Genomic DNA, 13906 nt, shown 5'->3' with positions numbered 1-13906 from the left:
AGGCAAAGCTTGGCTCTGGTCTGGTAAACCAGCCAGCTTATGGCAATGCCATCCTTTGGGATTAAAGATGATTACTTTTGCTGTTGTGAAGTCTTTTTGAATCATTCCATATTTCAGACTAAAAAGCAAACTACTATCTTACCATATAGCAACAAAAGATGTGATGAAATACCTGGCCTGTTTATTACATTCACTTAGCTCGCCCATTCAGCCTCCAGTCTGTGAACTGATTGTTTTCTTCCATGAAACAAAGGTCAGAAGGAAAGAAAAGAAAACTCCTCAAGTCTCAGGCCACCCAACTCCCACACTAGCATATTTGCTGAAAGACATAACTGAGCAGTCAGGTATGCCTAATCTGTGCAGTTTCCAGGGCATTCCTTACCATCTCTATTATATCCCCATAATTATTTCCATTGGGGCTTGCTCTGTTGCTGACATTTTTTTGCAATTTGCTTTTTATGTCAAACCAAAATAAACACCTAAGACTGTATGGAAAAAAATCTGTTTTTTAGATGTTAAAGAAATGAGTTGTCCCTTTATCTAACAAAAAAGATTATGAAGGAGAAAACATTGGTAATTTGAGCTAAATCCCAGTCTAGACATTAGTATCTTTCTGCTAGATGTATTTGCTCATGTGCTTCTCTTGCCACTTCTGTCTCCCATGGATTACTGTAGTTCCTTGTCCTAGGCTTCTTTGCCTCAAAACACCTGACCATATCTTTATTTTCTAAACATCATCATCTCAGCCAAATATCTCTGTTCTTTTTTTGGATAAATATCACACTCTAAGTTTACACTCACAGAACTAGTTTAATGCAACAGGCATTTCATTTCTGTTAGCGTGGAGCAACTCGTGGTAGCACAGGGTTCCTGAAGTTCACCGAAAAATTCTTCACTGTCCCCTTTGACTCACATATGCAGTTCATGAGAGTTAAGATCACAAGTCATAATGTGAAATTTTTGATGGTAAGCATTAAAAATATACTTGGAATGTCAGAAATTACTCCTTTGAAAGATCACCTTTCAAATGGTTCCTTTTAAAACAATGCAGTGAAGCATCAGGTGACATGAGATTATAAGGGCTGTCTCTCAGTGTTTGTGCAGTGCCTAATATAATGGGGCCACAGAGACATCACCCTTCACTTAGCAGCACTGGAGCTCTAGGGACTTTTTATGGTTTCTGATCTCGTAAGTCATTAGTGCATAGCTGAAAATATGGCTATTACATATCCCAAAAGCATCCCTTTGCAGTAGAGTTTATTAGGAATATAGTTTTTCATTGAATTTGATAAATATTGAACTAATTTATGAATATTAAGCAAAATAACATATCTTGAGAATAAAGATTTAACTTTGAAATTTTCATGTATTGAATTCTGTGAGCTATGACCTCCTAGAAAAGTGCTATTTCAAGTGAGCCAGATTTTATTCCCTGATGCACTAAATAATTGTAATAGTTGCTTACCTCCTTTTAGTTTGAAAAGATGTTGTCAGCATGATATAGATGAGGTTCAGTTATGGAAAAGAGGTTTCCCTAACCATCTGCCCTTTGCCATTTTCATAAGAGCATCCCAAGTGCGATCCATAGTCTCTGATGGGGATTATGAGCCATGCTATTGATGATAAACTTACCAACATGAGTATTTTGGAATACAGTGGCTAGAAGGAAATGATAGTTTCAAAATGAAAGTGAAGTATTCTTTTTTGAAGAATGGCTATTGGAACAGGTTAAGACAGTGTTGTAGCAAATCCCCTGCCAATGGAAAGGAAGAAAGGAGAGAGAGAGAGTTGGGATGGGACGGGACAGGACGGGAAGGGAAGATTTTTTTCTAGTTCAGTCAAGAATCAATCCAGAGAAGTTCAAACACTCATGTAATTAAACATCTAATTTCTCACCTATAACTTCTTTAGGAACATAAAACTATCCTAATGTGTGTTTCTGAATTAACTCAGCTGTGGCAATGTTGTGCAGCTCAGCACTTGATTGCATTTCATTTTCACTGAGATCCACAAGCTAGGAATCCTTGCATACATGCATAAAGCAGGAGGATTTTCTGGAAGACACATTTGGAAGAACTGCAGAGCCTCCCCTGTTACCAAGAAATGCAGCAGTTAGACCATTGTCTAGAATGTGGGACATGTAGATTCAATTTACATCTCCATCTGAGGGGTTTGGGACCTTTATTTCCTAGACTATAGAAAGGCTCATCAGTCCTTTCAGTTGATTTTTTTTCATTTTTCAAGGAGTTATTAAGTGTTTGGAGGCTAGAGAGAGAAAGTGAGGGTTTGAATGACTCTATAATTGTATTTGGTATGAAGTATTCACTGCCATAGGGACAGAAATGCTGGTATTCCTCATCCCAGTAAGCTGCCTAGCTACTTTGCTACAGGATCATGATTTTGCATCTGTCATCCAAACAATAGAACAAAGTCTCTTTGGGAAGTATTCCGAGACTTTACAAGTTTGGGTATCTTCTGGAACAAAAAAGGTTCACATACCCTAAAACAGATGACAGAATTGAACCTCAGCTCTCCATCATTTTGGGTGAATATCCCAACCTCTTTGCTACTAAATTAAAATATAGTACTGGTAATCACTTTTGAGAGAAAAGGCTGGCAAAAAAAAAAAAAGATAGCGTGTACAGGTATGCAACCAAAAATAAGGTGCCTAAATCGAGGAGGGAACATTCCCTATGGCATCATCTTCTGTCAGTTTGATAGAAGAGAGCATTAGGACTTATGGGTCCTATCTTCGGTGCTTGCCGTTACGAAGACCTCCAGCTCAGGGTCCTGGCTCTGAGCGTTACTGGTGTTGCAACAGTGAACCTCTGTTTGTTTTCTGTATCAACTCTACCCCTTCCGTCTCTATACCTCTATTGCAAAATTTCTTTACCTACCAAAAGTACAACAGTTTTACAAACTTCTGCAAACTGGTTGTTCTCTGAAACAGTATCTTCACTGTATGCCTGCCAGTAGTAAAGCACACTCACCGTAGGTTATGAAAACTTCCACTAATTTTGGATCTAGGTTAAAAAAAGTGTTTATTTGCAGTGTAACTATCTTGGAATAACATTTTGTGTTTGTACAATATTTCAGGAGAAGTCGTAGGCAAGACGTGAGACATGGAAACCCTCTGACTCAGTGCCGAGGTTTCAACCTGAAAGGTACTGTAATTTAGAAATCCTCGTGCTATATAAAGAGCACACAGCTTTCCTTTATATGACTCATCATCACTCACATTATCTCTGTGGTTTACTGGTAAAGCATAATTATTTTCCAAGTCTGAGTTTTGTTCTGTTTTGTTTTGATTTTAACATCTTTCCTTGCATTTACATGAAACCTGCATACGTATGATAAAATGCCGAACCATGGTATAGCATATAAGAAATGAGAAGCTGACAATGTTGACTAGAAACAGATACAGTGAAATCAAGGGCTGTTATACTCCTAAATCCCTTCAGTCTTTATTAATGTCCCTTAATGCATTTAAGTCTTGGGCCTCGGGTTTATTCCGAACATTTGAGGAGAGTTTATATTTTGGAACATATCCTTCAGCAAATGGCTGGTAAAAGATACACCATCCTAGCCCAGCCTTTTGAGTTATGATTCTTCCCTTTCTACTCTCACACAGGAAAATAAATTCCTCTAATGAAGGAGGAATTTATGAAGTCCCTAATAAAGTCCCTTATTTCTGGTTGTACAACTGTTTAGTCAGCCTGGTCACAGTGAGGGTGGACAGTGGAGCCAGTGCCCTGCCCTTCTCGGCCACCGCTTTCTCCATCTACTCCTGGTTGACTGACAGCAGTCAAATATGGCCAAAGTCCTAGTTAGAGTAGACACGTATACAGCAAGGCAATATAGACCCTTTTAACCCCAGCATGTCTGAGCAAGGCTGTGACAACCTATCCCATTAAAACCAAGGGCACACATTAGAGAATCAAGCTCATTCCACCTCTATTTTTCAGCCCACATTTCAAAGTGTGTTCTAATTTGTGCCATCTGGAGTCTAAATAATAGACCTCATGGTAAATTTTTCTTTTTTCTTTTTTCTTTTTTTAATTAAATGAAAGAGAAATGCTTTAAGAGTTATCTATGAAAAGATCATTTAATGATAATTCCATCTGATGTTTTCCTGGATCTTGGAGGAATCTCCTGGGACAAAATAAACCACAGGAGTCAGCAGGCCACAGCTCCCTCAGCCAGAATGTGGCTAATCCTGCTCCAGCTGCCAATCTGAAGAGGCAGCCAGTCTTTCCCCATGACTCAGATCACTTAGCTGAAGTTGAAGCCTCAGCAGGTGATTACGAAAGATGAGCCCACGGTTAGGGTATGCACCTGAGCGCTGAGACATCCACATTAAAGCTGAGGCTCTGAATCATGTAGTAAATTGACCTGAGTTTCCTACCTTGCAGGCATGTGCTCTGACTGCGACCCATTGTCTGTGCTAAGGTTGGGTGTCTCCTGTTTCAGCCTGGAAAATGTGAGAATGTCAGCTGTCTGCTTTCAGGCTGAGGGGAGACCAGTGTGTGAACCTGGCCAGTTTCTGTGAGACAGAATTCCTGTTTTTTCTTAAGGTGGATTTATTTATAGGTTGATGCTTTAGCAATTTTTAAGGATGTTTTGGTGAGGTCAGGACAGCAGTGGGATATAGCGCAGGTAGGTGGCAGTTTTTGTTTTTGGTTTTGTTTTTTTTCCCCCCAGTGGAATAAAAGATAATAAGAAACAGCAGCTTAGACTCATTCAAAATATAATTCAAGTCATTTATAGCAAAACTATTATGCTGGGAGAAAAATGAAATCTATCCAAAAGACAGAAAGGCTGAAAGTCAGGTGTAGCAAGAAATCATCCAAGTTCATAAGAAACCATAATTTTGAAGCTAAGGCTTTAAGCATGATATGTTGCATACCTTAGATCTCTTAACTCACATAAATTGAGCAATTTTTAGTGTATTTCTATTTTTAAATAGATCATCAAGAACTAAGGGGTTTGTATGACTGCTTTTCAAATGTTCTGTAAAGTCCTTAATACTGTTAAGCTTTTGTTAGTTCTTAGGGCCATTAGGAAAATGCATTTGTACTCTCTCACTCTTTTTCTTAGCATGTATAGAGTAGTAATAGTATGGACTAGGCAAGAAGGATAGATGTGTATTGATCAATTAAATAGATAAAAATGCTTTTCTGTGATACACCTAGTCCCGGTGTATATAAAAACAAAAATGTATTATGGTCCGAGTATGTTTCACACAGCTATGTTTGCCAGTTCCCAGGTAAGCTTTTTGCTAATTTGTGATCTTTGATTGCAAGATCTCTCCACACTGATCTTCTGAAAATTACAGTTGATTTTGTTACAGCTTCATAAATGTGCTAAGGACTTTACAGGACTAAAGCCAAATAAAGTCTCCTTCTTTTATTGGCATAGATTCCAATTTAACATATCAGCTGATGAAATAATGTAAAAAGAATGGGAGATAAAGTACAGTATGAGTAAAACCAGTCTTATGACTGTATAAAAACACAGTCTGATTTTAGACATATTTAGATTTCTAGGTGATTCCATTTCTCATATTTTGTATCCATTGCTCTTGAATCAAGAAATAGAATTTGTATTTCATATATGATGTAACCTTTTAAATCTGGAAGCGTGATATTTTCAAGATAAATATTATTTGGGCAAAGCAATGAACATCTTATAGTTCCTATCAGTAATTGACAATTGTTCATCTATTGAGACTATAAAAGGGCACAATAAATCTAAGCGATGACGTACACTCAGCATTTGCCTTTTTGTTGCTGGAGTGCGATAAATCTGTCCTGGTCTCTGTTGCTAGCCTGTCTACCTATTCATTGCATTTCAGATTTAGAGCAAAGTCCTTTTCTTGCTTTGTTAGTAACAGAAATGGATGAGGGGGAGTAGAGTCTGCCCTCTTTTGCCTCCTTGTGATACTGCAAGACAAGCGGGATAGACGGAGCCTTCTCTAGGGCATGCTGTATTCTGAGTCACACCAACCGTATTGTCCCAGCTCGTAAACTGTGAAGTATGAATAAATACCTCATTCAGCTTTGGACAGTTCCAGATAGGTTACCCTGTGTTATGAGAATGACTATATTTCAGAGAAGAATATTCCTGAACTCTGTTATCCTATCAGCAGAGCTTTCCGGGCAGGATACAAGTCAGTAAAATGTCTAGAAATACATTTATCTACCAGCCTACAGGTGTCCTACTTTCTTGGAACAGACCATGCCTGACTGAAAACACTGGTACTTGGAATTGGCTATACTTCTTCACATTTCATTCCTCTTCCTTGAAAATTCTGTGCCCTAAATTACTAATTGTTGGCCAGCATCAGGATCATACATATTTCAGTTGACCTGAAAATTATATATTTGCTAATAGTGCAAATATGTAGTTACTTGCTTTCTATATGAAACTATCATTTACAGTAACCTGACCTGTCTTCTTTTTTCTTTCCAGCATACAGAAATGCTGCAGAAATAGTCCAGTATGGAGTAAAAAACAACACCACCTTTCTTGAATGTACACCCAAATCTCCTCAGGCTTCTATTAAATGGTTACTACAGAAAGACAATGACAGAAGGAAAGAGGTGAGTAATCAGAACAGTAGGAAGGGACCTTAAGTGATCATCTAATCCATTCCTCTGACCAAGACGAGATAGCTTTTGTCTTTCATCAGACAATGTAGTTACAGTGAAGCAGTTTGGAAAATCTGCATGGACACAGGGCAGTGACCAGCGCTTTTCTTGCATAAATAAGGGCAGAGTCTTCAGAATGGCATCTGATTTCTCAGTCCCACTGATTTATGTCAGAGCAGAACACCTATTAGAAAATTCCAGTCTGCCCCTAAAGTCAGGGAACTAATTAATGAATCTTTCCTTTACATCTTACTAATGGCAAAACAAAAGTTTGCAGCACTTAAGACGTCTTATTGAACTGAGGAAGTAGGCATAAAAGCAATAAGTTGTATAAAGTTCAGGAAGAAGTCTGGATCCAGTAGCCCCTCAGTGCAATTGAAGAGATAAAAGGCAAAAGTGGGAGAAATGTGAAAGGTTTTCTTAGTAAGAAAGTAGTTCAAGCTGAGAACACATTGACAAAAGCATTTCCCCACTATGGTGCTATCACATTTTCCATTGCTGCACTCTCTTAGGCTCTCAAGTTTCAGCACTGTAATATACAGTGTGATTGTTTATGGGGAATGTGCCTTCCTTAAGTAATATGAAAGGGGAAAAAATCCGTTTCGAATCCAAGACAGTTACTGCATGAATAAAAAGGAACTTTCTTTGTAAAGAAAAATTAAGTAATATGGTGTCTGTTGATAGATTATAAATGCTAAAAAGCAGTACTCTCATATCAGGCCATTTTCCAATATCAGAGAGGACTTACAAGCCTTCCACTGAGTCTTTCTTTGCTGTTTCTCTCCTGTACTCTGGTAAGACTCAAGCCCTGTCCTGGCACTGTAGGTGCAATTCTTTAACTCCTTGCTTCAGCTGAACGCTTCCCTTTTTACTTTTTGTATGTTCAGTAATTACATTAGAATCAATGAAGTTTTAAGTAGCAACAGACAAAATAAGACAATCAAAGGGTTCATTATGTTTCAAGCTAAGCTGAATCTCTGTGAATTCTAAAAATCTTACCCCCAAATCTGACTCAAAATTTTCACAAGAACAGAATAGCTTTTAAATTAATTCTGAAGAGAATTGCATATAAGCAAAGTCTGGTGGCAAAAAAGAAAAATCTTTCACAGAAATACCAGCACTGATATTCTCACATAATGGATTAAATTAGCACTTTTTACTTCACAGATGATATGCAAAGGGACATGTGCACCATGATTTATAATCAGATGATAACTTAATAAGCTATGGTATCTTGCTTCCTTTGGATGATGTGACCATCTTCTGGGATTGTCCATAGTTTGAAGCAAGAAAAGAAATAGGATAGTAGAGAATTGCTGTAGGATTTTAATGAACCAATCCCAAATAATACTATTTCTATGAGCACTTTTATACCAAGCTGTAGACTTGACAATATAGATAGAGTCCTTTGGAAATTAGCCCCATGAACCAGTTCACACTCAAAACATTTACAGAATCACAGAATGGTGGGAGTTGGAAGGGACCTCTGGAGATCATGTACTCCAAAACCCCTCCTCAAGCAGGTTACCCAGGACCATGTCAAAACCTGACTGGGTTTTGAATATCTCCGAGGATGGAGACTTCACAACCTCTCTGGATAACCTGCTCCAGTGTTCAACCACCCTCCCAGTGAAGAAGTGTTTTCTTATGGTCAGAGAGAATTCCCTGTGTTTCGGTTTGTGCCCATTGCCTCTTGTCCTGTCACTGGTGACCTCTGAGAAGAGTATGGCTCCATCTTCTTTACACCCTCCCATCAAATATTTATAAACACTGATAAGATCCTCCCTGAGCCTTCTCTTTTCCAGGCTGAACAGTCCCAGCTCTCTAAACCTCTCCTCATATAAGAGATGCTCCAGTCCCTTCATCATCTTTGTGGCCCTTTGCTGGACTTCCTCCAGTAGGCCCATGTCTCTCTTATTCTGGGGAGCCCAGAACTGGACACAGTACTCCATATGTGGCCTCACCAGGGCTGAGTAGAGGGGGAGGATCACCTCCCTCAACCTGCTGGCAACACTATTCCTGATGCACCCCAGGATACCATTGGCCTTTTTGGCCACAAGGGCACGTTGCTGGCTAGGCAACTTGTTGTCCACCAGGACCCCCAGGTCCTTCTCTGCAAAGCTGCTCTCCAGCTGTCTGGACCTAGCCTGTACTGGTGCATGGGGTTGTTCCTCCCCAGGTGCAGGACTTTACATTTGCTTTTTTTTGAACTTCATGAGGTTCCTGTCAGTCCATTTCTCCAGCTCACTGAGGTCCCTCTGAACAGCAGCACAGCCATCCAGTGTATCAATAACTCCTCCCAGTTTTGTATCATCTGCAGCCTTGCTGTGGGTACACTTTATCTCATCGTGTAGGTCATTAATGAAGATGTTATCTGCATTGGCCACCTTATCCACCCTTGGGGGACACTACTACTGACTGGCTGGACTTTGTGCTGCTGCTTTGAGCACAGCAGTTGAGCTAGTTTTCGGTCCACCTCACCGCCCATTTATCTAGCCTGTACTTCATTAGTTTGTATATGAGCTTGTTTGTTTAGACAGATCAACCATTGGCCTTATTCTGCACCTTTCTTCCACCAAGTCACAGCTGCAACTTCTGATTTTGGAAGGGAAGTCCTCAGGGTTGTAACCCTAGCAAATAAAAGTTAATTTTCTCAGCTCCATTATTTGAACATGATGAAAACTCTTTTTTCATCTAGTCTCCAGGTTTGCATCTTTGTCTTCATCCCAATCAAATCTACTGTAACATAATGAACAAAAATACTGAAAAAATTTTCCTTCCGGACGCTTACCTCAATTTAAGTAAGCTACCTCCTAACATTAGCAATAACAGTGATTACTGGGAGACACATGCTAAAGCAAAATAGAATACCTTTAAGAAGGAATAGAAACCCTTTAAGAAGGAGGCATTTGAAAAGAGACTTAGCAGGAGATCCAATACTGCATTGTTCCATAACATTCTCTAAAAATTTTCTTATGCCTTTTTGCCCTTTAGGTCAAGCTTAATGAAAGAATCATAGCTACTGAGCAAGGACTCCTGATTCGCTCTGTCCAAGACACTGATCGAGGACTTTACCACTGCATTGCAACAGAGAACAGCTTCAAGCAAACCTTAGCCAAGATCAATTTCAAAGTGTTGGATTCAGAGATGGTGGCCTTCATGACTGACAAGTGGTCCCCTTGGACCTGGGCCAGTTCGGTACGAGCACTGCAGTTCCACCCGAAGGACTTTGTGGGAGCTTTCAGCCATTCAGAAATGCAGATGATTAATCAGTACTGCAAAGACAGTAGACAGCAAGGTCAGCAAAGGGAAGAATCCCAGAAGATGAGAGGGGACTACAGCAAATTAAAGGCCCTTATTAATAGCAGGAAAAGTAGAAATAGAAGGAATCAGTTACCTGGACCTTAATTTTATTTTATAGAAATAGATATCTTTGCCCTCACTGTAGGGGGCTTATATTTGTCTGTTGAGAACAAATTCGAGCAAACTTGATAAAAATTTAAATGAAAATCCAAGAAGCCTCAGAAAAGATTCTCCTCTCAATAAAGTGCAGTGTAACTTAAGAAAAATATTGGAGCATTTTATTTCCTAGATGCTTACTGGCACTAGGCTGAGCCCTGTCCTAGAAGCAAAACTGAGTATTTATCTTAAACCAGATTCACATTTGACATCTCAATATTTAATTACAGTTGAATAGAAATCTTTAAAAAATCAATGCAGTATTTTGTGACTCTGGAACTGTACCAAACAGACTGGTGATGAAAGAATCTGGGTTAAGATGCATACTCAGAGTAGGATGGTACTAAGATTTCCTTGCACTGCATTTAAGAACATGAGTTTCTACTTGTTTACGGTTCAATATTGGGTTTACAACTTTCACTCATTGTTCAAATCCATGTGAATGCATGCAGATAGGAAGCAAGTAAAGTATAGTAGAAATGTTTCATTCAGAGGTCAAATGAAGGAACATGTAGGAGAACAGAAATGAATAATTGCTTTTATGCTTTATCAGAGGAAACACTGATTATTGTGCATAGTATGAGTTGTAATGAATTAATAAGTTCTGGAATGTAACTTAAAATATGTCTGCTCATATTGATTTCTATTAATATAGGATGTCTTATAACACTACATAGCTTTATAAGTGGCACAAAGCTAACATGAGAATGTTCATTGTAGGTACAATTTTGAAAAGCACCTAAGTGACTTAGGTATTTTAGTTATTTTTCAAAGAGTTACACTTCAAGTTTTTCAAATGCAGAATGTGGGTGTACAGTACAGCTTACTCAAAAACTAAACTCACAGGTTATCTTTAACATATTCCATGATGAAATTGGAGCTGGTCTGCAATGTGGAAATAAGTCATGAGCATCTGATGCTGAATCTGAAATCTGAACTTGAAAAATTTTGAAAAAACATGATTTTTTTTCAATGGTTTTCACATGGTTGCTTTAAACATTCAAAATATGTTTGTTAATTTTTTTTTTAATTAAAGGATTTTCATTTTTCAGTCTTTTTACCCTTTTTCTTTTTGGTGTTCTTTTCATAATTTAACCCTTTTTGTCAACTTTCTGCTAAGAAGAAGAACAGGGGAAAAAACAAGAAAGAGGGGAAAATAAAACTGAAAAAATGGTTTTGGTCAAAACCTCAAAAATAAAACATTTTTGAAAGGTATATTTAAAAAAAAATGTTTTTGTGTACGAAGCAGCTGTTGGCTCTAATGAAGTATGTTTAGTCAAAAACTGGGTAAGTGTGCATCTATCAAACCATCCTGGGAAAAGCTATCACCTTTTTTGATCAGCACTAATGCCAGAAAGTAGCAACAAGTCTTGGTCATTTCACTATGTGAGAGGGTTCTGGAATCCAGTGAGTCTGTTCACAGGAGATACATAACAGGGATTAAATATATGTGACCTTAGAAATATGATGTTTTATTCCCTGATATTTTATGTTGTTTTACAACAATATAAGCTAATTGTGTTCAGCTGAAGAAAATGTAAATTTCTAAGCAAATGAGGGAAAATAACTTCTGAACCCAGAGAAGAAAAATTATTTTTAAAAAGTTGTTAGTTCCAGTAACAGATGATACTGTATTTAGAAGTATAGTTTTAAAAATTTTTATGAAATTTTGTTGAAACTCTTTGGGCATTATTTTGATTCTGCTTCTATTAGACTACACTGGGAGTAACTCTACAGCAATTAGGAGAACATCTCTGGATTTATGCCAGTGTAAATTAAGATCTAGTGCAATGGAGTTAACTCTGGTGTTTAACTGATACCAGAGTTGGATATGTCACTTTATCACCATCTGATGCAGAATAGCTGGGAAAAGGGTCCTGATCAAACCACTTAAACATTGTCTCTAAGTCCCTTTGACTCTAGTGGGAGCTCTTGGACTTGACTGCATGTGCTTACTACTTGCTTCAAAGGGGATGGCAATGCTTCCATGCTTACCTGTTACCATGTAGTTAAGTGCTCTTCTTAATCAAGGCCTCAATGCATATTTATACAGTACGCAGCCACTGGTATCTAAGGTCCTTCCTCACAGAAACCATAGTGAAACTTTGACTTCAGTGAGCTTGGATCTGACTCCAAAAGCTGGCAAAGCGGATTTGGGGCGGGGGGAAGAAAATGAGATGGGTAAATGAAAGTGAGGTTTTTTTCCCAGCTGACTTTCAGTGCAGCGAACTACTTTCCTTTTTCTTTTTCTTTTTTTTTTTTTTTGAGGATGAGTGACTTCTGAAGTGCTTGTTACAAACCAAAAATTTGAGTGCCACAAAATGAAACTACCTCCTAGAATGACATTAGTGTATATGCTCTGTATGCTACCGTGCTCTTCCTCATTTCCCCAGCAGATTCACTGCAGAGTTAGTGTGATATTAATGTCTATTGTGAGAATCATAATTCTTTCCAGATGAAATACGGTGATTAATAAGTACTTAAGGGTACAATTTACTCTTTAAGTGGTTAGGTACAGTGATATTTTAATAGGCCCCCATTAGGCCTCAGAAATTATAGTTACACTGTTTTCTAATAGAATATTGGCAATAGGGGATTCCGTTAAAACAATCAGCATAGCTCAGAGTTTCATATGATTATAAAATAATATTTTTAAAGCTGCTTCATATACCATTATTATGGTATGACTGTTTAAGGGATTACACTTAAACTAACATTTTTCCTGCTGCATGAAAACTTCAGCATATATATATATATATATTTATATATATATATATATATATATATAAAATAAGCTTCTGTCAATGTGTAACCAGTCCAAGCTTCCATGCTTTCGCAGACTTCCCCTGTGTATAGAGTAGTCAGGAGCCAGGTTCTCAGCTGGTATAAACTCATGTAACTTCCTTGCTGTCCATTTAGTTACTGTGGTTTATACCAGCTAAGGGTTTGGTCCTAAATGTACAGAATAGACAGACAGCGATTTTTATTTGTTTAAAATAGCCCCTCTATTGTAGGTAACACCAAAACTTAGGACTGTAATATTGTTTGTGCTATTTAATACTTCCTATTTTGAGGATTACTAAATAATGTATATAATTTTATTCCTTAAAAAATACAAAAGCAAAATGACTTCTAAACACAACTTCACCAAATGTAAAGATATGTTCTCTGCTATTTTTTTTGGCTATTTTTGTTTTGTGTAGTTTGTAAAGTTTGCTGAAACCTTGACTTAACGATGTGTTCTCTGCAATTGTTGTTATTGTAGATATGTGTGTTTTATTAAGAAAACGCTGTTTTAAAAAGTGTAGGTATGTGTATAAGTTCCTAGCATGATGAAACTGTAATTACAGTGAATATGCATTATATAGTGTGTAAGAAGAACTAAATGTAGTATAACATAGTGCTATTTAATTGACTATCTAAAATACTATTTGCCTGACAAAATAAAGTGTGTTGCAACAACTTAAAAATTTATTCTGTTTTCCCATTTATAGATATGTGCTGAAAATAAGGAACTTTATTTCTTTATCTGAAGAGTAATCCCATATGCTTTCATAAACAATCCGGGAAAATACCCCAGCCTTAGGAATTATAACTGATCAGTTTTTTGCAAATATTCCAGACCAAATACTCAGTCAAAGAGATTTCCAGAATAGATGAGAATTCAGAGACAAACTCTTTCAGAAATGATCCTGTTTAAAGACCATGTGTATGAACAGGTCAACATTTTTCCATTGTAAAGCAAATTCAATGAAAAGTGTTTTTTCTACCGAGCATATAAAGTCACCAATGCCTGA

The 13906-nt window shown here is 37.7% G+C and overlaps 1 protein-coding gene across 1 annotated transcript in view; it reads left to right on the top strand.

Moving 5' to 3' along the window:
• The window catches only part of SEMA3C (semaphorin 3C), a 128755-nt gene extending 115172 nt beyond the window's left edge, over positions 1–13583 (top strand). The window contains exons 16-18 of the mRNA XM_013944048.2: positions 3097–3164; positions 6472–6602; positions 9645–13583. Of these exons, the coding sequence (XP_013799502.1) occupies positions 3097–3164; positions 6472–6602; positions 9645–10058 (613 nt within the window). The 3' untranslated portion in view covers positions 10059–13583. The remainder of the gene's footprint in view (positions 1–3096; positions 3165–6471; positions 6603–9644) is intronic.
• Positions 13584–13906: the final 323 nt, after the last annotated feature.

Source organism: Apteryx mantelli, chromosome 1 (assembly GCF_036417845.1).
Source record: "Apteryx mantelli isolate bAptMan1 chromosome 1, bAptMan1.hap1, whole genome shotgun sequence".
Lineage (NCBI taxonomy): Eukaryota > Metazoa > Chordata > Aves > Apterygiformes > Apterygidae > Apteryx > Apteryx mantelli.
Note: the sequence above shows the minus strand (reverse complement) of the source record. Positions and strands in the feature narration are given on the sequence as shown.